Below are 26875 nucleotides of genomic sequence, written 5' to 3' on the forward strand. Positions count from 1 at the left end.
TAGTATCTGTACCCTTTGAAAATTTGTTACATCTTTAAAAATAAGCTAAAATATCAATATTCCATAGGTATAGTGATAAATGAGGTATAAATTACAAGAAAATGCATTTTCTACGAAAACTTGAAGAGATGGGTAAAAAATGGTATAATACAATTTGATAGACAATTACATTGCGCATCTGATTCACGTAAAATATATAGGGTGTTCCATTTAAATTAAACAAGTTATTGCCGTCTAAACCTAGTAATTATTTAATATAAATTTTTGGACACTCTGTATAAGGTAGTAAAATTTTTATTATTGCAGCACAATATTTGATCAATAAATAATCTTCAGTAAATATTTAGTATTAAAAACTTTGATACCCTTGGAGAAATGAAGCCTTAAAATTTTTACTACAATTTCACAAAATTGAAAATATTTCAAAAACGGTAAGGTTTAAGTGTGATAAACCTTAATCAACTTTACCTTTATTTCAATCATAGAATCCAAAAATAGAATAATATACAGGGTGTTCCATTAAAAAAAAATACAACTATAATATTTTTTACTTATTTGGGACATTCTGGAATACTCCGTGTCGTATGTGGTCAACAACCCGGTAGATGTCTTTAAAATGTCACTGTGCTGTCTGGGTAACTATTATCACTCTTCCCATAGCATTGAACTCCTATTGAACTAAATAAATTTTGTGCTTCTTTAACATTTTAAAACAGTAAAAAATAATATGATGTTAATTAAAAAAGAAATAAAAATCTATCAAAGAATGTAAACGAAATTATATTACCATAGAAACGCGTTTTGATTTTTGGGACTTTTTAGAAAAAACTTTTTTAGGACGAAAAAATTCAACTGTATCTTCATGTTTTTTTTTAATTTTCTCTTAAACGGTATGGAAATTTGGAAAAATATAAACGAAATTAACCTTTTTAGAAATAGCAAATTTTTTTATGAAGAATGCATTTTTTTCAAAATGTCAGTAATAAAAAGTTTTTCCTCTTGTAAAGACAATCCGGGGACATACTGTAGAATGCTATAGACAAAGACCATGGTGGTTCGTGATAATTAGTGAGCTCTTTCAAGTTTCAAGCAAGAAAACTGGACACATTATCATTGACTCTTTGTTTTACTACTGTCAGCAATTATATAGAGTAGGCACTTATATAGCTACTATCAAAGAATATTATAGTTTTGGTTTGGTTTGGTTAAGATATTCTTTGCTACTATAAAATACCTGTTTAACACTTTCATTTCTTAAAATAATTTAACTAAGACAATTCCTACTTCGTTTATACTCGTATAGCCGTATTCAAATCGCTGTGCCCGTTGTGATTGGTCAATTCAGAATGTTCTGGAGCTTCGGTTTGTCGATTTCTTGCAAATAAATTGGAAAAGCATCGTCCCTGTAACAAAAAGAAGAAATTAATCAACAAAAAGCTATCTTCACATCTGCATAAATATAATCTATTTTAAAGTGCCTATATACCGTGTGATAGAAAAAACAGTGCATCAAGATGACTTGCAAATGAGGATCAATGACATTTACCGCATAATTTAACATAAAAAATTACAGCACCCTTCATTTCCAAGCCAACTTTTACGCCGTTTTTTTTCACTCGTATGTTATTTTTGACTAAGTTAAATATCCGGTGAGTTAGTAATGGCAATTTGAAATTTGTGTTGCCGTATCTTGGATTCCTGTAAAATTAATTTTATATAATATCCTTGTTTATATATTCTTAAAGTTGCCCAACCGACTAGACAAAATGTGCTGCCAACTGGAGGACAAATCGTGAACCTTTCGGGGCGGAGTCAAAAATATCGATTATTTTCGTTATTTTCCTCAGAGTAATGTAATAATATAGCCCAGGGTTTCTGCGAACTTTAATAGTGATCAGCTGATTAAGAAATTTAAACGAAACTTATATTTTATTGTAAATTGTGGATTATTTTTGCCTGTTATTTTAAGAATTCTAAACCGTATTAACAAAGAAATTATTATTTCGATATGTTGGTACATTATTTATAATTTATGATAATGCTAATTGCTGTTAATTAATATTTAAAAAAGTTACATACCTATTTTAATTTGATTTAATGCAGGTTTATAAAAGAATCATTTCATTCTTAGATTATTTTATTCTAAATTGAGTGCTTTACGAATTTTATGATATTTTTTTTGAAAACATGAAACTTTTTACATTTTTGATGCCAACTAATTGGCATGGTATTATTGGTATGGAAATTAGCCAAGAAAGAAAAGAATTGGCTATAACTTGTAATTTTTCGAAAAAAAAAACATATTATACCTATATCGCTGAAAAGCTTAAAAAATGGCGCTTTTTATGAAGTCATGGCCAACTATGGATTCCATTTAAAAAAACATAATGTTTGTGTCATATGTCAAAAATGACAGGCTTTAGAAAAAAACAGAAAACACAAACTCATTAGGTATGTGATTATCTACAACTTTTATCTGAAAAGTTTTTGTCTAAAATACCGTATGATCGAATAAAAACGGCTTCAACGATGGCTATGAAATGACGATCGATGATATTTCCCATATAATTTTACATAGGTATAAAATGACAGCGATCTTCATTTCATAGCCATCGTTGACGCCGTTTTTATTCGATCATACGGTAGATTATAATGGAATTAGAGACAAAATTTTGAAATAGCCAAAATTTTTTTTTTCGAAATATCTAGTGGGGCCTAGAATTTCTCCGAAAAATCCGAAAGGCGCATATTTATGACCCCACAAAACTGCAATTTTTTCCCCATTTAACCGACTCTATCTCCAGTAGTTTCCGAGATACCCATAGAGAACATCGTAGGAAACTCACCCTGTTTAGTATTTAGAAACTAACTATTATTATTATTTGACTAGATTAATTTGATTAATAAAACTCGATTAATTTAATTTAAAATAAATTTGATCAGATTTTTTCTTCGTATATTCTACTACCAAAAAACCAAAATTATATGATAACGCACTTTTCAACGAAGTTGAAGGAAGATATAATGTATCTATCACAATACTTAATAGAATTACTACAATTAGAAGAAAAACAAAAAGAAAAAATACCCAAATACCTTCACCTACTACTCATCTACAAAATAAACTAATTATAATCTCTTATAAAAACACTACACAACTACTTCTTCACTACTTCAACCACTTCTACACTGAAAAAATTATCAAACTTACTAATTAAACAAACAAAAAGAAAAAATAACCAAATTATCCTTTCACCTACTACTTAACTGCAAAATAATAAACTATAAAAACACTACTAAACTATTTCTGGTATTCTACACTAAACATTATAATTAAACTTAATAAAATTAATCTAATTTTACACTACAACCACTACAACTACAAAGAAATAAGAACATTTTTTAAAACTAGAAGAAACAGAACCTCGATACGTGCGACTAGTATAATAGATGAAGCGGACAAAGAATATAAAATACTTTAAAAATGTGCATTCAGAAAGAAAAAATATCTCGAAAATTATCTAAACAAACATTTTTTTTCTTATCAGTGAAAGGCATCGGCCTCGTCGGCCTTGCGAAATTTGTCGGGTATTTGCAATGGTCGAATTGTATAATTACCAGCTTTTATAGCATATCTAATAGACAAAAAGTATCTGGTCGATTAGTAACCAATTGGCACAGTCCGAAAATTATCGATTTTTATTTTCTCTGTTTTTATTGGTCGCTTCAAAATTCAGAGTAACAAAAAATATTTTTCCTGTAGTAAAAGACTGTGAGAAATACGCCCCGCCATCTGGTGCTTTACATCCATAAACGTCTTAGGTTGAGCTACTTTAAAAATTCATATACAAGGATAATATCAGGATAAAAATCCAATACTACTGCATTTATTTATTATTGAAAAACATGACTAAACTCTACTAGATTGGCAGCTTAATAATGCCACAGTAATATACAATTCCAAATTATCAACGCCCCTGTAATCGCTTAATCAATACAGTTTTATTAACGTAACACTGACGAATTTATAATAAATTATCAATATGAAACCGAATGCTCATTGGTGGCACAAGCAGAAGTTATTCAATATTATTTATTAATTATTCTACAAATAAATGTTTTACAATTAATTTTTATTTACGTATTCTCCAGACGCAAATATTGATTAAAAAGTATAAAAATGCTTCATGTTTCATTTGAAAATTAACTCCCCTTTTATTTAAAAAAAGAAAAATGCAATAATTTAAAATTCACCCCGTATCTCAGTAACTAAGAGAGCTAGGACAAATATGTATGTATGCATACAATACTGTACAATAGCTGCATACAAGACTCTACAAAAAATGTGAGTAAGTAAGTGGAGATAGTCAATTTGGATTTAAGAACGGCTTTGGTACCAGTGAAGCCATATTCAGTCTTCAAATATTAGTGCAGAATTGTCAAGATCAGAGAAAAGATGTCTTCATGTGCTTTATAAACTATGAAAAGGCATTCGACAATGATAAACATAATCTCCTTATATCATACCTCAGAGACTTGGGACTTGATGGAAAAGATATAAGGCTGATAGGTAATTTGTACTGGAACCAAAAAGCTGAAATTCGTATACATAACGTGGGAGTAACAGAAGATTATGAAATAAAAAAGGGGTAAAGCAGGGGTGTATTCTGTCTCCAATGTTATTTGGTTTGGCTTTCCATATACAAGTTAATGTGGAAAGAGCATTCACTGAGCCACTCCCCGACAATCCCATTGGTCTGAAAATAAATGGCATTCCATATCCGATATGCGGTTGACACAGTGATATTGGCAGACAATGAAAATGATCTCCAAATCCTTCTAAATAAGGTTAACAAGGGAAAACCAAAGACTGGGTTTAAACATTAATACTAGATACACTAAATTTATGGCTGCCAGCAGAAACAACATTCCGAACACCAGAATTTACTTAAATGGAGAGGTCATCAAGCAGGTCACGCAATTTAAATACTTGGGATACATGGTTAACCAAACGTGGGATCCAGATCAGGAGATCAAATGCAGGATCGAGCAAGCAAGAACAACTTTTCTAAAACTTCGAAGGTTTCTTACAGATAGGAACTTGAACTTCGGCTTTAGATATAGAACGGTAAAGTGCTATGTTTGGTCCGTTTTGTTATATGGTGTGGAAGCATGGACACTGAAGGTAGAACAATAAACAGAATTGAAACCTTCGAAATGTGGACTCTACAACGAATGCTAAGAGTGTCCTGGGTCGACTGTGTGAGGAATGAAGACATTCTCAGAAGAATTTGGGAAATTCTCAGAAACTATTTGGGACACATACTACGAGGAGAACGTTACCACCTTCAGCGTCTACTTCTCCAGGGTAAAATCGAGGGGGGTAAAAGGGAAATAGGCTAGGAAGTTATCCGGGCTGAGAAATATTCGTAATTGGACCGGCATACAAGACTTCCAAGCACTCCAAGTAGTGGTCGCTGCAATAAATAGAACCATCTGATGAGGAAGAAAAAGATGAACGCCTACGCAGGAATCTACACGGCACCTTACGAAGAAGATATGTAAAATAAATAATAAATGTTAATTTGAAACCTAGATTAGAAAATTTGTTAATTTTGTGCAAAATGTCTAAAGCTTTGGATCCAGCGAGCCCAAAAGTTGTTTACAAATTTAATAGAAGTAAAATACCTTATAATGGATTGGTTAGCCACGAACATATTCGATTGCGTGCCCGTGCGCATTTAGATCGGTATATACGTGTCTCTTAATTTGTGATTGTTCGCCCAATACCGTGTAAAGCAATTAGCCTGCAAAATCACAAAATTAGTGACGTACTGATGAGTGGCGTAACTGAGAATTTATATAATTTCCATTAACGATTTCTCATAATTATTTATTTATTAAAAACAGAATGTTGCTATTTTCAACGAATCTAAACTATAGGAATTTCAGACTATTGTCTTTATTTTAACTTACACAATGTTTTGGGCAGATGTATCATTGGCCGCTATCAAATGAATACCTGTGTATACTAATCTAGATCCTAAAACTACTTAGCTTGTATACTAGAGCAAAGCATTCACCCTTGACGAATTTAGGTAAAGACGAAAGTGAGGTTGTGCACTGAGAATGGTTGTCATATCGCGAATATTTTCAGTTTTCTGATGATTCAGATTTCTTGATTTCTTTCAAATATCTTTCAGTTCTTCTTCTTACAGTGCCATACTCTATATAGAGCGTCGGCTACCTCTCGCATGTACAGGGTGTCCCATTTTGGTTGAAATTATACGGTATCTCCGTTATTAGTGAAGATAGAAGGGTGCGGTTTGCACAAACCTGTCTCACTTTTTTGTCAAACGGAAGATGTCGTAAACAAAATTTTCATAGCCCTCTTCGTTTCCGAGCTACAGGGTCTTTTTGAAAATTTTGCAATTTGGGACACCTCCTGTATCTCTGTTATTGTTAAAGCTATCGAGAAGGTGAAAACTGTTTATTGTAGAACTTTTTACGTAGAATACAGTGGCGTAGTCTATTTTTCTACCAAAAAAATATTTTGGAAAATATGAACTAAAGTTATGTTTTTTTTTAATGGAGCACCCTGTATATTTATAAATCATATGATCTGTCTTGCCATAAGCTTCTCAAAAATATATATCACTCTATATTTATTTTCACTATTTACTGCAATATTTAAAAGTTTTTATTAAAAGATCATATTTATTAGTAGGCCATGATTGATAATAAAAGAAACTAAAGAATTATTAAAAGTATACTGCTATCTGTCTCTTGTTTTATTTTGGGAGCCGCTAATAAATTCTTTATATATTAGGGAAACTTAACTCTCTACCGCTATTTGTAAATCTTGGAATACGTGTATACGTAAGAATAATCTATCGTATCGGAAATTTTAGATATTCCTTTAGCTAATTTACGTGAAATATACTTTCAGCAAGATGGGGAACATTCCCCCTCATAACTATGGAAATATTAGAATACTGTTAAATTATTATTTTTCAAATCAATGAATTGGAACCAATGAACGCATATTGATAGCCTCCTCGATTCCCGGATTTCGCCGTTCTCGATTTCTGATTTTGGGGATTTTTGAAATACGAAATATATCGTGGGCACTACAACAATGTCGAACACCTGAAAAATGCTTTAATAATTCAAGATTTAGATATTTGCAAACCCATCCCGTTATAAAAAAAAGAAAAATATATTCACAGTTTCAGTGGTAACAGTTATTTCAAAAGTAAAATATATCAATCCCAAATAAATTTTAATATATGTATGACTATTTTAGTAAATATTTCATTTTGATTTTTTGTTATTTATCACAGCCTACTAATAAGAAAATGATATATTTTAAATATTGCAGTAAATAGTGAAAATAAATATAGAGTGATATATATTTTTGAGAAGCTCGTAGCAAGACAGATCATATGATTTATAAATATACAGGGTGTTCCATTTGAAAAAACATAACTTTAGTTCATATTTTCAAAAATATTTTTATGGTAGAAAAACAGACTACGCCATTGTATTCTACGTAAAATGTTCTACAATAAGCAGTTTTCGCCTTCTCGATACCTTTAACAATAACAGAGATACAGGGGGTGTCCCAAATTGCAAAATTTTTGAAAAGACCCTGTAGCTCAGAAATGAAGAGGGCTATGAAAATTTTGTTTGCAGCATCTTCCGTTTGACGAAAAAGTGGGACAGGTTTGTGTAAACCGCACCCTTCTATCTTCACTAATAACGGAGATACCCTATAATTTCAACCAAAATGGGACACACTGTACTTTAAGTGATGTGTGTCATCAGTGTTTCACAAGTACACGGGACCTACAGTTTATTGCCGAATCCGAACGGCACTATTTGAGAGGCTGTACAAGGCAAATATACTCAAGGTGGTTTGCCATTGCCTTCCTTGAGGTGTTGGGTCGTTGGTGGCTCTATTTAGATAAATAAATATTTTTATTTAAATAAATAAAGCGACCGTACTGGCTGGGGTTCGAACCCAGTACCTTCCGCTCCGCAGATCGACACACTAACGCTGGAGCTACGGCCGGTCACTCAGTTTGGTTCAGGTACATCAAAAAAGATCAGTCGAATAGCCAAACAGTATCACATTAAACCTGTTTTTAAGTCTAGAACTATGCTATGACGCTTTTTTTTAAACAAAAACAAGACCGGAAACATCGAAACAAGAAAAAGAGTGCATTGGTACCTTATGAATGTGTTGAGTGGTAGGTATACAGGGTCCGGCAATAGTGCGTCGGGCATCTGTAGCTCCTGGAATAAAAAACTTGAGAAATTTGTTTAAGTGCAAACCCAAAGTATGTACCAGGATGTATTTCAGGAAAATATTTTAACGTCTATAGGGTGGCTCAAAAAAGTGTGAGTGGACCGGGATGATTTTTTTAAATGGAACACCCTGTATATCTTTGCATTTTTGGCTTCCTTTCAGATCACTTTACATAACCCTAAGATATGAATAAATATGTTTCGATAGTTTCAGAGATATTAAAAAATAAATAAAAAAAAATATATTTTTCAGCCCTTTTTAAAAAAAATATTAAAAATACAAGAACTGTTCTGAAACCACAACTATATGAGGTATTTACTTTAGATGGTCTGTACTTACTTTGCTATAAATATGAAAATCGTAAATTATACAGGATGTTCAAAATTCTACGCCAAACTTTCTAAAATATAAAATAATTTTTCTTCGTTTTTTTAAATGGAACACCCTGTATATTATTTTTTCAATAGACGGAGAATTAAAAAATTAGCATTTTTTGTATTTGGAGTATTAAATTTTTAACGGTTTCGCAGATATATATATTATATTTTTCGATTTTATATTTCATATGGCATTTTCTACAGTAAATTTTTATCAAAGCCACCCAATGATTTTTCTCTCGTATTTTACCATTGAAAGCGCCATATGAAATAATACTGCGTGTATCTGCAAAACCGTTTAAAATTTTGAAATACTGTAAATACAAAAAATGTTTATTTTTTAACTCTCCATCTAATAAAAAAATAATATACAGGGTGTTCCATTTAAAAAAACCAAGAAAAATATTTTATATTTTAGACAGTTTGGCGTAGAATATTGAACATCCTGTATGATTTACGATTACCATATTTATAGCAAAGTAAAAACAGACCATCTAAAGTAAATAGCTAATATAGTTTTGATTTCAGAACAGTTCTTGTATTTTTAATAATTTTTTTTAAGAAGGGCTAAAAAATATATATTTTTGATTTATTTTTTAATATCTCTGAAACAATCGAAATATATTTATTCATATCTTACGGTTATGTAAAGTGATCTGAAAGGAAGACAAAAAGGCAAAAATATACAGGGTGTTCCATTTAAAAAAAATCATCCAGGTCCACTCACATTTTTTTGAGCCACCCTATCGAAGTTAAAATATTTTCCTGAAATACATCCTCGTACATACTCTAGGTTTGGACTTAAACAAAATTCTCAAGTTTTTTATTCTAGGAGCTACAGATGCCCGACGCACTATTGCCGGACCCTGTATATGCGGGAGACAAAATGTTCTTTCGTGAAACAATGTAGATCAAGCTGTATGTTGCTGTGGTCCAAGCAAAATTACATCCTATGCAGTGACCAAGCATCCCTTATTGATAAATTAAATATTAAAAATGGATTTGCTTCAGTATTGTTACTCTAAGAAGATGCAGCACAAAATTATATCAAATTGCAAGACTCATTGGTTAGCTATCTTGAGGAAGATGATCTCTCTCTGACAATTCCATATACATTATGTCCCTGGGGACATACAAGAGAAAAATGTTCTTATTATTGACATTTTAAGAAAAAATAATTTTTTATAAAAATTTTTGCTTGTTCTAAATTTCGAAATTTCCATACCGTTTTAGAGAAAATTAAAAAAAAACATGTAACTTCACACTTGATTGTACCCAACTCCGTCAGGGATGAATGCCTTGCACAAGTATACAATATGTACATATAAGCTCAGTAATTTTATGATTTAGAATAGTATACATATACCTACCTCATAATAGTCTGATATATTTACCCGAAACTTTATGTAAGTAAAAAAAAGAAATTCTTTTAGCATCTATACTGAATCATTGTCTACCACATTCAAAGAAACTTTGAAACTATTTAACTACAGTTAAGCCACTTATATCGGTAAAACTTTTAAGAGTCATAAAAAATATAGAGATGCAATTTTAGTAACAACCGTATCATTACAGTTTTTTATAATTTCCAAGTAATAAAAAAATAATTTTTAACAAAATAAAACATACTTGGCACAAAATTAAGATCATACCATTTTTTGATTGTAGGGTATACGGTACATCATATAAAAATGACATTTCTGTATTTTCTAAAACGCTAATTAGAATCTTCACATCCACAAAAGAGCGTGCAACCTGTTAATTACCATACAAAAAAGTTTTAATGTAAAAATTTTATAGATATAGTATATTGTGAGTAAATCATTGTTAGTAATAAGTATTTATCCCATCAAATGTGTTAAAAATTAGAGTGCATAATAAGATAGCATGTGTGTGTATATGTTAGGAGCAAACACCGATTTCGGCCAATGGATATAAATATGGCCAAAACGGGTTTTGGCCGCCAGCCACTTGGCAATGTTCGAAATATCGCTTTCCGGTCGTCTAAGGGAGAACAGAACGCATTCGGGGCCTTTTGCATTTACCAGCACGCATTCTGACTCTCCCAAATCAGCCCAGAAGCATTCTGGCATGCGTCATTGCCAAGACGAGTCAGGCACACAAATATTCAATGGTCAATGCGAAAAGCTATTTTTATTGTTTATGTAAATACGACGTACAAACCTTAAAACTAACATTATTTTTAAAAGAAACGTAAAATATTAAAACGCGCAACAAAAAAAAACAATTTTCATCTTATCTATTTACTTATTTTTACACGAACTCTTGTTGTGACATTTACTGTCCAAACCAAACCAAGCCCTGTTTTGATCCAGATGCTAAACCAGAAGCTGTACGGAGAGAAACAGACGTTGACGGACCTGAAGAAATGTCGATAAAGTTTGAGTCGGCCAAAGTAAACTCATTACGACAGACGACAATACAGCGACTGCAAAGTTTCATTTTTCGTTCCTGAAAATGAATTAAAAAAGTTATAATGTTAAATAGCTCACATACATTTATTACATACCAAGCTGATAAAATCCAGAGTCGTTAATACTGAGTACAACAGCTAACACATATCTCGGGGCAAGTCTACCTCTGTCAACATCAGGTACTCGTACAATAACAGTTCTTCCTACATCTATAGGTGGTAACTTTGAATTCGAAAGGGCTCGGTGCCCACTGAGCGAGTATATAAACGCTCAACTTGTAGATTGTACTTTAGTTTATAATCATCTGCTGATGATGCTAACATGGTTAGCGAAACGCGCGTCCAGTGTAAAAGTAAAAGTGTTTTGGTGTATTGTGGTGATTTAGTGTTTTTATTTTGCTATGTAACTTCACACTTCATTGTACCCAACTCCGTCAGTGGTGAATGCCTTGCACAAGTATACAATATGTACATATAGTTCAGCTCAGTAATTTTATGATTTAGAATAGTATACATATACCTCATAATAATCTGATATATTTGCCCGAAACTTTATGTAAGTAAAAAAAACGAAATTCTTTTAGCATCTATACTGAATCATTGTCTACCACATTCAAAGAAACTTTGAAACTATTTAACTACAGTTAAGCCACTTATATCGGTAAAACTTTTAAGAGTCATAAAAAATATAGAGATGCCATTTTAGTAACAACCGTATCATTGCAGTTTTTTATAATTTCCAAGTAATAAAAAAATAATTTTTAACAAAATAAAACATACTTGGCACAAAATTAAGATCATAACATTTTTTGATTGTAGGGTATACGGTACATCATATAAAAATGACATTTCTCTATTTTCTAAAACGCTAATTAGAAACTTCACATCCACAAAAGAGCGTGCAACCTGTTAATTACCATACAAAAAAGTTTTAATGTAAAATTTTTATAGGTATAGTATATTGTGAGTAAATCATTGTTAGTAATAAGTATTTATTCCATCAAATGTTTTAAAAATTGGAGTGCGTAACAAGATAAGCATGTGTGTGTATAATCTTAGGAGCAAACACCGATTTCGGCCAATGGACGGAAAATATGGCCAAAACGGGTTTTGGCCGCCAGCCACTTGCCAATGTTCGAAATATCGCTTTCCGGTTGTCTAAGGGAAAACAGAATGCATTCGGGGCCTTTTGCATTTACTAGCACGCATTCTGACTCTCCCAAATCAGCCCAGAAGCATTCTGGCATGCGTCATTGCCAAGACGAGTCAAGCACAAAAATATTCAATGGTCAATGCGAAAAGCTATTTTTATTGTTTATTTAAATACGACGTACAAACATTAAAACTAACATTATTTTTAAAAGAAACGTAAAACATTAAAACGCGCAACAAAAAAAACAATTTTCATCTTATCTATCTACTTATTTTTACACGAACTCTTGTTGTGACATTTACTGTTACATACTATTTTCTTCGCCCTACATGCGCACTTCTTGTCGACGCAATAGCGCTTGCAAATTACATTGTACAAAGCCCTGTTTTGATCCAGATGCTAAACCAGAAGCTGTACGGAGAGAAACAGACGTTGACGGACCTGAAGAAATGTCGATAAAGTTTGAGTCGGCCAAAGTAAACTCATTACGACACACGACAATACAGCGACTGCAAAGTTTCATCTTTCGATCCTGAAAATGAATTAAAAGTTATAATGTTAAATAGCTCACATACATTTATTACATACCAAGCTGATAAAATCCAGAGTCGTTAATACTGAGTACAACAGCTAACACATATCTCGGGGCAAGTCTACCTCTGTCAACATCAGGTACTCGTACAATAACAGTTCTTCCTACATCTATAGGTGGTGACTTTGAATTCGAAAGGGCAATCATTTTCTCGGCTTGTTTCTCCAGTCTTTCTTTAGCCTCGTCCCGTACAATAGTTATTTTTTCAGTTCGTAGACATCGGTCACATGTAATTTTCTGCTCACCCTCTCCATTTGTTTCGTTAGTTTTTCCGCAAATGATACGAAAAGGTAGGTAACAAACTGAACACTGATAAGTATCTGAAATTTCTTTTTCGCATATTGTACAATATTTTTTCTCTCGTTGATCTTCATCATGTTAATCTTCACTTTCGGCTGAATTCTTCTGATCGCACAACTTTTGCAGCTCTTCTGTTTGTACGAGGCATGTTTTTTAAGTAAGTACCGTTTTGCGATTCCGCCGCCGCAGCGCTACGGTCGGCGTTCCGCACATGCGCGCTGGTAACCTACTGCTCTTGTCTATGCACAGACGCCACTACAGTCTGATTCTTCATTGTATACGTTGTTTATTGAGTGTTTAAGATGCCTCCGACAATCGTGAACCCCGCCGATTGTGAAGTACGGGCTGTCATACGATTTCTTAGTGCTAAAGGCGTAAAACCGATCGATATTCATCGTGAGATCTGTGAAGTTTACGGACAAAACATTATGAGTGATGGAATGGTAAGGAAATGGGTGAGAGCATTTAAAGATGGCCGCACAAATTTGCATGATGAAGAACGGAGTGGGCGTCCTTCGGTCGTTAATGAAGATTTGGTGCAGAAAGTGGACGAAAAGGTGAAAAAAAAACAGACGCTTTACAATTTCATCATTGTGCGACTACTTTCCTCAATGTTCTCGTAGTGTTTTGTATCGCATTGTGACCGAGAACTTGAATTACCGGAACTTGGTTCCGAAAATGTTGACGGATTTGCACAAAACCCAACGTTTAGGCAGTGCATTGACTTTCCTTGAGCAGTACTACAATGAAGGTGAAGATTTTTTAGACAAAATTGTTACTGGTGACGAAACATGGGTGGCCTACGTCACACCAGAATCGAAACAACAGTCCATGGAATGGCGACATTCATCATCACCCAAAACAGTGAAGTTTAAGCAAACAATTTCTGCCCGGAAAATCATGTGCACAGTTTTTGGGACAGAAAAGAGTATTGCTAGTGGAGTTTCTGCCTCGTAATGAGACAATCAATGCAGCATCTTATTGTGAGACATTGAACAATCTGCGCCGTGCAATCCAAAACAAAAGACGTGGCAAGTTGTGTAAGGGTATTGTTTTGCTGCATGACAATGCCCGTCCACATGTGGCTAATCGGACCAAAGATCTCATCAAATCTTTTAAATGGGAAACTCTAGATCATCCTCCATACAGCCATGATCTGGCGCCCAGTGACTACCATTTATTCCTGCACTTGAAGAAACACCTGGACGGTCAGCGTCTTCAAGACGATAACGAAGTCAAAACAGTTGTGATACAGTGGTTAACCAGTCAGGCGGCAGAATTTTATGAGGAGGGTATTGAAAAACTGGTGCTACCACGTTATGACAAGTGCCTCAATATTCACGGAAATTATGTAGAAAAGTAGATTAAGGTACAGGCTTTCATGTAAAAATAAAATTATTGCGATATCTTTGCACGTTTTTTTTTAATTCCAAAACGGTACTTACTTAAAAAACATGCCTCGTACATTCGCAGTAGAACAGAACGCGTTCTGGGCTTCATTAAATAGCCGGAAAGCGATAATTCGGACATTGGCAAAATGGTAAAAGCCAGAACGCGTTTTGGCCATATTTTCCGTCCATTGGCCGAAATCGGTGTTTGCTCCTAACATATACAATTTTGGTATTTAATAGATGATATAAATTCACAAGGGTGCTTTAAATGTTTTGATTGGTATGTTTTACTAGTCGTTTTATATTTAATTTTATAATAGATTTCCAAATTATATTTTTGAAAAAGAATATAATCAAATGGTAGGTACTATAATATACTCCTCCAACAAAATTACGGTACAGTATTCTTTATCCGCTGCGCTGTAAACGACTATCAGCACGCAGCGGCGGCGGCGCAGAGCTAAACTAAATCTCGCACAGGTTGACTAGCGGCGACGGTATCGCCATCTCGGAGAGGTTTTGTACCACGAAATCGCCCATAAGGTTGCGTATCTTCTTATTTCTTCAAACAACGCTAAAACGGTCTATTAAAACCCGAAAAAAAGTATTATTAACATTACGGTAAAACAATAATAAAAACATATTATTCCTGAACATACATTTTGTTAACCAACATGTTTTTAACTAATGACATTTTTCATTACAAAAGGAATGCAGTATCAAATACATCTATCTACACCGTTACAGGTTTACATAACAATACAAATACATTTGAATTTCCTTATTTGCCCGCCCATTTAGCATCAGTTTACTGTAAATATATTATTATACAGAACCAACTCCGATGCAAATTATTTTCATTCAAATGCATTTCGAACTTTGTTTTCTAAACGTCAATAGACTTGCTTATTGAGAATTGGTTTTATTGTGTAGGCGTCGGGTATACATATATGTATGTCCACATTATCTCTATCCGAGTGTGTTACAAGCAAAGTAACTTAAATCAAATTTTATTCGAAATTTATATTTATTTATGCTCTCTCTCTAAATATCTTATCTATATGTACTTTTATAGATAGGAAATAAAATGAATTAATGAGGTAGATAAAAACAGATATTAAAATACAAAATAGGGCAATAATGAGTGGGTGGCAATTATTCAGGAATGAAAGTGAATTTTAAGAAACAATAAGAATAAAAAAAGTGCCTCACGAAGATGAAGATACTAGTCTTACAAGAAATATATCTTCAAATATACCTGGTGAGTGGCTCATCCCCTATAACTTTTTTATTTATTCAGATAAAAAAAAACAAGATTTGGTATGTTAGTACAAGGTGTCCCAGAAATAAGTGCTGGTAGTATTGCAAATTAACTGGTAGTATATAGTTCAACCCCAGAAACACGCCTATGAGGTTTTTTTGGCGAACAATTTTTTTTGAAAATTCGGAATTTTTTGAAAAAATTTTTGTTTTTTTTTTGAGTTTTTTAGTTAAAAAACATATTTTCTTAATAATATGACAACATAGGTAGTAGATTAAATTTACAAGAAAGAAAATCCAGAAAAGATCAAGTGGTTCTCAAAATTTGAGCAAAAAATATTTTTTTTTGGAAATTTTCAAAGTAAAATAACTCCAAAACGATAAAGAGAAAATATGTTTCTTTTATCGAGATCTATAACCCCTTAAAATAATTGCAATTATTTCTGCGACACCCTGTATATGACATAAATTAGGATTGATTGGCGTATTCAATTAGTTTGGTCACTTCTTGTTTTACCGGAAATGATGACAATTTTTGATTTTGCACATTAAATGGCACCCTCGGTATATTTTTACTTTATTCGATAGAAAATGACACTCTGAATAGAATGACATATCGTATGTCAACTTTTGGCATTTTCGCTTAAAACAAAATCGTATTTTAATTTCAATCTAGAGTGCCATGGCTATGTTGACATCAATTTAATCAAGGAGCCTTGGAAAATAGATTTGATGGTCTAATGTTTTTTGTCTTGTCCTGGCCGGTTAAACGATGCTCAAATCGTATTTTTAATCATATCTCAATTTTTTCAAATGGAACGAGGGTGGCTTATTGGCATATTTAGGAAAAGCATTTTTTTACAAATAATTTGATTCTACAAACTTGACATTTCGAGTCAAATTGTCGTTATGAACTGCATGATACAATTTCAAATAAACCACTTGCGAAAATGTCAAAAGTGACATATGAAATGTCATTCTATTCAGAGTGACATTTTCTATCGAATAAAGTAGAAATATACCGAGGGTGCCATTTAAAAATCAAAAGTTGTAGTTATTTCCGGTGAAACAAGAAGTACCCAAAATCAATTGAATACGTGAATCAATTCTGATTTATGTCATATACTAACGTACCAAATCTCGTTTTTTTATCTGACCTGACCCTATTCCTCCACTTCAAATGGCTTGGTTGCGAATCAGTGTTATAACTTGAATTTGATAATTAACTGAATTGCAGTATCAGTGTTATAACTGAGGTATTATTAATTTTCTAAATGTGTAGTGGTAGTGACATACTGTTCAATTTGCGAAGTTTGAGTCTTTCGTCACAGATTGTCATTCTCTCTCTTATCCATGTTTATCACATGAAATGGAAATTTTGTGTCAAAAACGTAAGTTCATTATATTTCTTACATCGTACGATTATTTTTTTCGTTTTACATACAGATCACCATTACGTATAAAGAATCGTACTTCCTTTTCTAATGTGCACGAATAGAAAAAGGCAAACATCGTATTCGTCTTATTTGTATTACCCGCCGAAATCGAACATAACGATAACTTTGCCGACTGTCAAAGTTGTGGTTAAATTTTAATTTTAAGGACTCCAATAGTTTCCCGTAATTTTTTGTGGGATTTTCTGTGTTTATTTAGTTATTTGTGATCTAATTTGTGTTTAAAATGCCGTCCCGTTTTAGTGAAAAAGAACAACGGCTCATATTAAAATTATCGAGTATTTGAAACTCGAAAAAGATGCTGGAAAAAAACCTTTTACCTGTGTCGGCTGTTTACGATGTAATTGGACAACTACCGAGTTAATATTTTGCAACTAAATCGAAAATATTCACGTGTTTTATAGAGAGCATCGGAGGCTTTAGGAATTTCATACTCGACTGTGCAAAGAATAAGTTCCAGAGGAATCGTGAAAGTCAAAGAACATAAAGCAGCAAAACAAGTCACAACATTCGTTTGTCCAGTGGAATTCCTGCTTATAAGATCCATGAACATATTAACAGAGGACGTATTTATTTATTGTATACTGCGGGTAGGCTAAAATAAATTTTTCATTATTTAATATTTTGTTATTGTTAGTTTACAACCAGAGATATAAACGACTCATGGACCAAGTCAGGAAATACGTGAAAACCAATATGGGGCCGAAAATGATGACGAAAGTTTCAAACTTCGCATATTAAACAGTATAATTCAACCCGAACAAATTGGCAAACAAAATATTCAAAAGTCAGACAAAACTTTATAGTTATTGCACTTTACCTATGCCAAAAGATTAAAATAATATCAAAATAATGCATAACAGTACTAAAAGCCAAAAAATATCTTTCATGCACCTCAATAAATTTGACAAATCGTAAGCTCTAACCATAATCCCGTTTATCCGCTTATTTACTTCTGTAGATTTTATTTTAGGCCAATATGAAGTGATATATACCCCATGATATATAGCAATGTTTAATTGCACTTTACTGTCAAAATAATGCCACACCGATTTGTCTTTTTAACTGTTACGGCTTGGCATCGTATTTATGTAATTGAAAGATAATATAGTTGTTGTGTGTTAGAATAATAACTATTCACATCTTTATCATCATTTTTTCGAATTTTTTGGTGTTTCAAGAATTTCTGGCGATATAAATTCATCATTATCACTTTGATCAGTTTCCGGAATCCAGTCGGGATTATTACTCATGTTTTCATTCTTTTGAGTACAGTAAAACGCGAGTACAAAATAGTTAAATGTCAACCTCACTTCTACGTCTTTTTTGCTTGGCAACTTGCGTGTGCCAATGAAAATTTGGGTGCGAGAAGTTTACTTGTCGCACTCAAATCGATATTAAATTTGCTCAAAACTCGAGTGGTAATTGTGAAGTGGGTAATTAGCGTCTTTTCGACTCCAAAAGAAAGCGAATAGATACTACTTTCCCCGCATTAGTAATAAAAAGGAATATTTAGAAAAAAAATGAACCCATATCCATAGCTTTGAATTTAAAACGATTACTTTAAATGGTATGCACACTCTTAGCAAACATGACATCACATTCCATACTTACCACGATGCACGCTACGATGGTCCCAAGAGATAAACCTGCCAAGACATCGCTCCAGTGATGTTTGTAGTCCGAAACCCTGGTCATTGCGGTAAAAACTGACGACAACACCGCGAGAAATTGCAGAGTGTGTCTCAGAAGTTTCGATCCGTCCCATGTCATTCGTTTTTGCAGGTATATCTGGAAAGAATATTATTTATTAGTAATATTAGACACTTATAGATAGAAGATACATGTTTTTAATTTTTAATACAAATTGTATGATATGGCAAGCGTGCACTATTCTAAATAGGTGCAAATGAGAAGAGAGAAATCAATCTCATATGAGCGACAGATATAGATTATATGGGAGGAGTAAAGTTAATCACCGCGACCTTATAGATATATTGTGTCTCCCTTTCTTGAGTTATAACTCAGGAGATAGTCTCAGGACTTTGCCAAAAGCCAGTATCTGAGACGTATCTCGGCGCAGTCAGTGATGAGATGTTCTGGTTCCTCTCAGGTGAGAAGTTCTGGAAACAGTGTTCTGTTAAAAACCCCGTGACAATCCGAAGATTATTCTTACTTAAATCAAGGAAGATCTTTGATTTTTCTTGGTTGTAAGTTCGGAGAAATCTCTTCGAGTGTCTTAGACCGTTCCAGATTCCGGAGTTCTGGCTCATTCAGTTGGTTTCCATTTGGGAAGCAGCACGGTTCCGACCCAGTTAGTGCAAATTTTGCTCCTTTTCTAGCTAGATCGTTTGCTATTTCAGTTTCCTTCAATCCATAGGTGAGCTAGCACCCAGGGTAGGAGGATTATTTAGTTTCTTTGCCTAATTTGTTCAGCTTCTATAGACATTCTCTGACCAACCTCGAATGGATGGTTACTGAGTTGATCGCTTTTAAGGCTGCAGCAAATAAGATGGATATTTCTTGTTTCCGATAGTTCCTATCTAAGATAAGTTGTATGCATCCTTCAATAGCGTAAATAGATAATAATTTGAACGGATATAAAAGATAAAAATACAAATTTGGTAAAAAAATATCTTAATTTTCGTACAAACATGGGAAGGGAAACAGAGAACAGAAAACATATGTGACGAGAATACCTACTTTCAAACAATCAATAGAAACAATACTTTAATAACCATGAATTTTAACATAAATCTTCCTCACACAACACAATTTAATATTTTGAAACAATGTAGTTTTAGAAAAATGTTGGAACATTAGAACCGTGTAATATGAAATTCCAGCTCGTAAATTCTATACGTTGTAAATTACAACTTAATGGCAATTTAGAGCCTTGTTTAGCCGCTCGTCTTCGGTGAAGTCGTTTCAACTAATTTCGACTTATCGTTACCTTAAATGAAAACGTCAGACAAAAGAAATCTAGGTTTTAAAAGAATCAATCATTTAAATTATGCACAACTATTTTTAGTTATAATTAAAATAAAAAATATATAGAATCCAGTAAAGCACTGTTTACACATAACGTTTTACCTGTCAGTCAAAATGGATCAAGTAAAATCTTGATTGTAGACGAAAAAATGGTCGTTATACCGTATGATAAAAAAACGGTGTCAACGGCGGTTGGGGACTGACAATCGTTGATAATTTTGGCGAGGTTAATCTCTATACGTCAAAAACTGACATAAAACTTGTCAAAAATTAACATTCTTCTCGAATTTTACACTATACTATTTTTACTCAATATAAAAATAAATTACAACGGGGCATTGATGTGCGAGTCTAGGGCTTGACCTCGACAAAATTACTACAGACTCATTTTGACCTGCAAACTGAACTGACTGAGGAGTATTTTTTTCTCAAATTAGAGAGCATTTCTGAAAAGCATCAGAAAATAATGATTCGGAAGATAAATTTATGATATTTATTAACAAGTTAAAGCTTCATGTGATTTTGTATAAAACCACTCTAAACTTATGGTTCAGTATGAATATGTAGGTACGTTTCAGATATATTTCAGATGGCAGGTACCATATAGGAAGCCTAGTGATACGACTTCGACAACCGGTTCCCTGAATCGTACCATTTGGAAGGCTTTGAAGAAATTGATTTCTGTTAAAATAATGCTAATAAAATTCTTAAAACAAAGATTTTTCAAGAGTTGAAACTAAATATTTGCAATAATCACAACCAACCAGTCCGAAAAATTTGGTTTTATTTTAAACTTTTATGCAAAGGCGGTAAGGTTTAAACTACTGTCGGGTCAACTTTCGTTTGGCTGAAATCAGTTATTAGAAAAAAAGTTGTCTTTAAAAAGCTACTGTGAACCACGGAAAACACAAATTTTCCTGCGGAAATGCGTAATTTCCAAATTTCGCACTTTAGAATAACTGAAATCTGCTATAAAGAAAATACATTTTGCGTTTTATTTTTAATATTTTTCTGAACATATAAACACAAAAATTTTCCTGCGAAATAAGCTGTTTTCATTTTCTAAGGAAATTTATTAGACTTTAGAATAGCTGAAATCAGTTATTTAAAAAATAAATATATTTTTGCCTTTTAGAAGCATTCACGAATTGAGGAAAATAAAAATTTTCCTGCAGAAATAAACTGTATCCATTTTCTGAGGAAATTTAATAGACTTTAGAATAGCTGAAATCAGTTATATAAAAAATAAATATATGTTTGCCTTTTAGAAGCGTTTACAAACTCTTGATTGAAAATGCTTGATTTTCATTTTCCATTTGTTCCTTATTGTAAAGTATAAGTACCCACGAATTTGTACCCAGAAAGTCCTATGCTTATAAAACAGTTTAAAAGAAAAAAATCCTTGGATGAAGCAATTTTGAACCAAAAAAAATCATTTAAAAGTGTCTAAAATGCTAACCAATCTAATAATAAATCTAATAATATTTTTGCAAAATCACAGTTAATTATTAAAATATAAAAACCACAGCTTAATACCCTCCACAGAGAAAAGCTAACCAAAGCAAATCAAATGCTAACCAATCTAATATTTTTGCAAAATCACAGTTAATTATTAAAATATAAAAGAGAACTGCATGAGCCAATGATTTTTAATTTTGAATCAGCCCTATTTACGTAAAGCTTTAATAAAAAACAAGAATAAATGCAACATTCCGAGGTACTTATAGTTTACAAGAACCTATATTATCTATTCTACAAGAATTGTTATTCCTCCGAAAGATGTTTGACATCCCAATAACAGAACAAGAAATAAAGACCTCCATAAAACAGCTTAAAAACAACAAATCAGCTGGCTGTGACGATATTCCAGCGGAAATCTATAAGTGTGCAAGTAAAGAACTTATTGGTCATCTTAAGGCTCTCTTTGATGTCGTATGGGAAAGCGGAGAGGTACCTCAGGATTTTCGCAACGCGAATATACTGAATAATTTAAGAACACAGGAAGTGCATCAGATTGCGGAAATTACCGTGGAATTTCGCTATTGGCTATCGGCGGAAAAATTCTTGCAAAAATAATGTCAAACCGCCTGCACCCATATATAGAAAAAATCCTTCCAGAATCGCAAACGGGTTTTCGTACCAACCGCGGCACCGTCGATTCCATATTTTCCATCCGTCAACTACAGGAAAAAGCAATAGAGCAGCAGTCTAAACTTTATGTTGCATTCATCGATCTAACAAAAGCCTTCGACTCTGTGAACAGAGATGCGCTTTGGGCAATTATGAAAAAGTTCGAAGTACCCAACAAATTTCTTACACTGTGTAAAAGCCTCCATAACAACAACAAGTCAAGAGTGTCACATCATAGATCACTGAGCGACCCATTCCTAACAAATACAGGAGTTAGGCAGGTCTTAGCGCCTCTCCTATTCAACATATTCATGGCAGCGCTCTCCATTATAGTGGACAGCAAACTGCAGGAGAGAGGATTGGGCATATACCGATATGACGGCGGTCTGTTCAACATAAAAAGACTCAGGGCAAAAACACGTACAAAATTTATCACAGAACTTCAATACGCTGACGACTGCGCTCTAGTTGCAAACACGGTACAACAATTACAAGAAATGTTGAACACATATACCTGGGCATACGAGGCTTTGGGCCTTAAGCTGAACATCGGCAAAACTAAAATCATGTGCACTCCCCCGGAAGATCACAACAATGCTATAAAAATCGGAGAAGAACTATTCGAATATGTGGCGGAATTCAATTACCTTGGCAGTTTGATTTCGGAAAAGGCCAATATTGACTCTGAAATTCAGCACAGGATTAGTAGCGCCTCAAGAGCATTCTGGAAATTAAAAGACAGGGTTTTCTACAATCATGACTTGAGTACAAAAACAAAACTTGCAGTATACCGAGCAATTATAATCCCCACCATGATATATGGGAGCGAAACCTGGGTGCCTTACCGCCGACACATGAACGCATTGAACAAGTTGCAACAGAGACACCTTAGACAACTCTTAAGAGTCCGGTGGTTCCATCATGTCTCAAACGTATCGGTCCTTGAAAAATCTAACTGCGAGAGTATTGAAGTCATGGTCACAAAATCCCGCTTAAGATGGGCTGGTCACGTATGCAGAATGCAAGAAAACCGCATACCAAAATCTCTGCTTTACGGTGAGCTTGTGGACGGTAAGAGGAGGCCGGGTGGACAACTGAAAAGATACAAGGACATTTTCCACGAAAATTTAAAGGGAATTAACATGCAGAATGAGTGGGAAAAAGCAGCTCACAATAGAACTCAATGGAGAAGGGTTGTAAACTCAGTTAACAGCGGCAACCAAAAAGTAGAGAGGCAACAAAGCAATGAGATTTTTGAATGTCCGGAGTGCGGTAGGCAGATAACATCACGTATCGGGCTTTTCAGTCACAGAAAAGCTCATGAAAGAAAACGCCTTGCGTGACCATTTTCTTTATGTGTGTCGAATACTCGTCAGCGAGTAACGGCTGTATGTATGTATATGTATATGTTTGACCCCACCCAGCACCCCTATTCGCTCCCGGGTCCCGTAAGCGTGTAAACTGAAAAATGTATGAAAAACAAAGTGCACTAAATGACACATGAACCATTTCCGCAGGAATTTTTTTGTATTTCTTTGCTCGTAAAGGCTCGTATAAAACAAATATAAGTTCATTTTTCATGTAACTGATTTCGGCTATTCTAAAGTCAAAGCATTTTTATTAGTAGTGGGAACTATCGAATGAATACTATCGAAACATTCGATAGTTGCAATTCATTCGAATAATTCGATAGCTAGTAAGAAAACATTCGTTGAAAACCATTCGAATAAAAATTATCGACTAGACGCGTCATCTGCCTTGAAATATTGTATTCTAGTAATTCGGCAGCAAAAACCATTCATTTATAAAATTCATTCATTTATGAAATTCATTTATTCGTCAGGATCGATTATAATAAAATATTAACTGGTTTTAGTTGTCGCCCGGCGACGTAGGTTTCTTTTTTCTGAGAAACCCGACAGCGGTCGGTGGCAATGCTAATGAAAGAAGGCGGCATCTTTGATTTTTTGCGGAGTAGATAAAGATAAGGACATATTACTTTTTTTTATTGAGGTGCTAGTATTTACACAAAAACTACATTATGAAGGGCGCTGTTGCCATATATTGGTATTAGTTGATATTAGCAAAGAATATTATTGTCTGGCTTTAGTTAGTTAGGGATAGTACGTCTATATATTTTGCATTTTTTTATTAATATTCTGTTGTTACACTGTAATAATACTTGTTATTTTGGATGTAGGAAAATGATTTTAATGCTTTTAAGCTAAGACTGGTTTAATAAATAATAATAACAGTAATAATTTGTTATACCTATTAACGACAAAATTTAAAATCATTTAATATAAACATTTTTTTAAGTAGTGGCAAAATATAAACAGCAAATTAGATGTCAAAATTATTTATATTAGATCCTATTTAAAAATAATATAGACTCTAATTTTTTTGGCAAGGGTTGTTTTTTAAATAATAATAATTACAGAACTAATTTGTTATATTAACAACAAATTTTAAAATCATGAAATATCAACATTTATTAATTTTCAAAGCATGCAGTGTAATGGATGGAAAATATAAATAAAAAATTAGAAACCAAAATTATTTATATTAGGTGCTTTATATTACTATTTAAAAATAATATTATTTACTTTTACTGGCATTTACTTTAAAAAATAAATGAAATATTTCTTCGCATAAAACTACATGTAAGAGAATTAGCATAAACAAAATACAAACATCTTTAACTTTTTTTAAAATTGGCACGTGTAAAACTTTCAATTTAATTTTGTCACCCCATAGTTTGAGTTCGATAACCACATTTATTTAACCACATTACTTAAATATGATTATTAAGTTCAACTAATTCATATTATTAAACTATTTAAAATACAAATATCTATTTTTAAAATTAATTGTAAGTTCATCTCATCTCTCTTAAAAATTGCTACTTCTCAAAATTTTCCATTAAAAAATAGACCATATACCATATAAAATTAAATAATTGAAAGATCGGGCTACGGAAAATCACAAAAATTTTCGGAAAAATGTTGACCACCTGCACACGCACACAATCGTCAATTAAAAGAAACTACTATTTTAGTATTTTAAATATTTTAGTAAACGCAAAAATAGCACAGTATTTATACGGCGAAGTTATAAAAATTTGCAAGAACTAATAATGCACTGACGCACACAAAAATCAAACGGATACTAAATTTCATTTATCAAAAGCATTCGATAGTCGTGGCCATAGACAAACTAACAAAAGCAAGACTTTTCAAAGGATTGAGGAAGTCGAATTATTGTTTTTGCGCTGGCCAGTTGAGTCAGAAATCATCGCGCAGTCGCACTCGTCAAACCTAACCTAAATAAAACGAAAAACGTTTTTGCCTTGAACGAACTGTTGAATTCCTGATTTTGCGTTTTGTTTGGTTATTACTATTATTTTATTAGCGTACAAAACGAAAACAAATAATTTAATACATTTTACATTTATGAAGAACATAATAATTACTGTGATTATACATATTATTGTGATTACATCGCTAACGTAGACAAAACGAAGGTCCTACAAATTGACTGTAAGTTATAAGAATCTCTATCTTTTTAATCTTTTTATGATTTGAATTTTCGTGCTTTATATTTTATAATAGACTCGAAATGTTAATATTTTTGCAAATTCTTGTGAAAATGTGAAGTTTATGTTTTTGTTTTATATTTGAAAAAGTTGTATATTTTTAAGATGTTTCTTGTTGTTCCTATTATTAATATTATAACATACATAATTATTTTTTTGTACCTTTTGAAGAATGCTTTTATTTCGTTTACCATAACTGTTTTTTATCATCTTTTTGTTATTTTGAGAGAAATACGTTTTCGTTTATTTAACTTTTGTTTTTTTATATCATTATGTCCAAGTATTGTTTTTATTTTACCGATGGAAATAAATTTATTTGATTTTAATAAACGCTTTTTAATTAAACATCCTTGTCTAAAAGGCTACTACAAAATACACAATCCATAAGTAAACCGTCCTCGTCTAAAAGGCCAGTTGACGCAAGCGCGGTAATAAACTCTTATCAAACTTGTTACCGTTTTGCAGTACAGCGTTGACGCGTCTTGCTTTTGTTAGTTTGTCTATGGTCGTGGCTCAACGATAACCATTTAGTGGTACGGCGAGGTTGTCACGTATGCTTTAGTATACAAATGAATGAATGATTTTATTCGAATAAAACCATTCGATAGTTGAAATCATTCATTCAGTAACCATTCGATAGTCTAATTCATTCGATAGTTCCCATCGCTGATTTTTATATGTAAAATAAAAATAAAAAATTTCCGCAAACACTTTATTGTGTTTTTATGTTTAGAAAAATGTCTAAAATACACCCCGAAGACTAGTTTTGATGTAACAGATTTCGACTATACTAAAGTCCGAAAAATGTAAATGAGGCATTTTTGTATATTTGTACTCCTAACGCCTTCTAGAATATTTTTTATATAACAGATATCAGCTAAACGAAA

At 32.8% G+C, this 26875-nt stretch overlaps 1 protein-coding gene across 2 annotated transcripts in view; it reads right to left on the reverse strand.

Annotated features, from left to right (window-relative positions):
- Positions 1-980: 980 nt before the first annotated feature.
- Positions 981-26875, reverse strand: part of LOC115890616 (putative phosphatidate phosphatase) — a 63006-nt gene continuing 37111 nt past the window's right edge. The window contains exons 4-6 of one of the 2 annotated variants that reach the window (XR_004051670.1): positions 18887-19063; positions 5689-5807; positions 1325-1403 (exon numbers count right to left, since the gene is read on the reverse strand). Coding sequence is in view for 1 of the 2 variants with exons in the window: in XM_030910892.1 (XP_030766752.1) it covers positions 1290-1403; positions 18887-19063 (291 nt within the window). In the remaining variant the exon portion in view is untranslated. Of the gene's footprint in view, positions 1404-5688; positions 5808-18886; positions 19064-26875 lie in introns of both variants that reach the window. The other variant, XM_030910892.1, reaches the window with a different exon arrangement.

The sequence above is a fragment of the Sitophilus oryzae genome, unplaced genomic scaffold (assembly GCF_002938485.1).
Source record: "Sitophilus oryzae breed Bouriz unplaced genomic scaffold, Soryzae_2.0 scaffold_88_pilon_pilon, whole genome shotgun sequence".
Lineage (NCBI taxonomy): Eukaryota > Metazoa > Arthropoda > Insecta > Coleoptera > Curculionidae > Sitophilus > Sitophilus oryzae.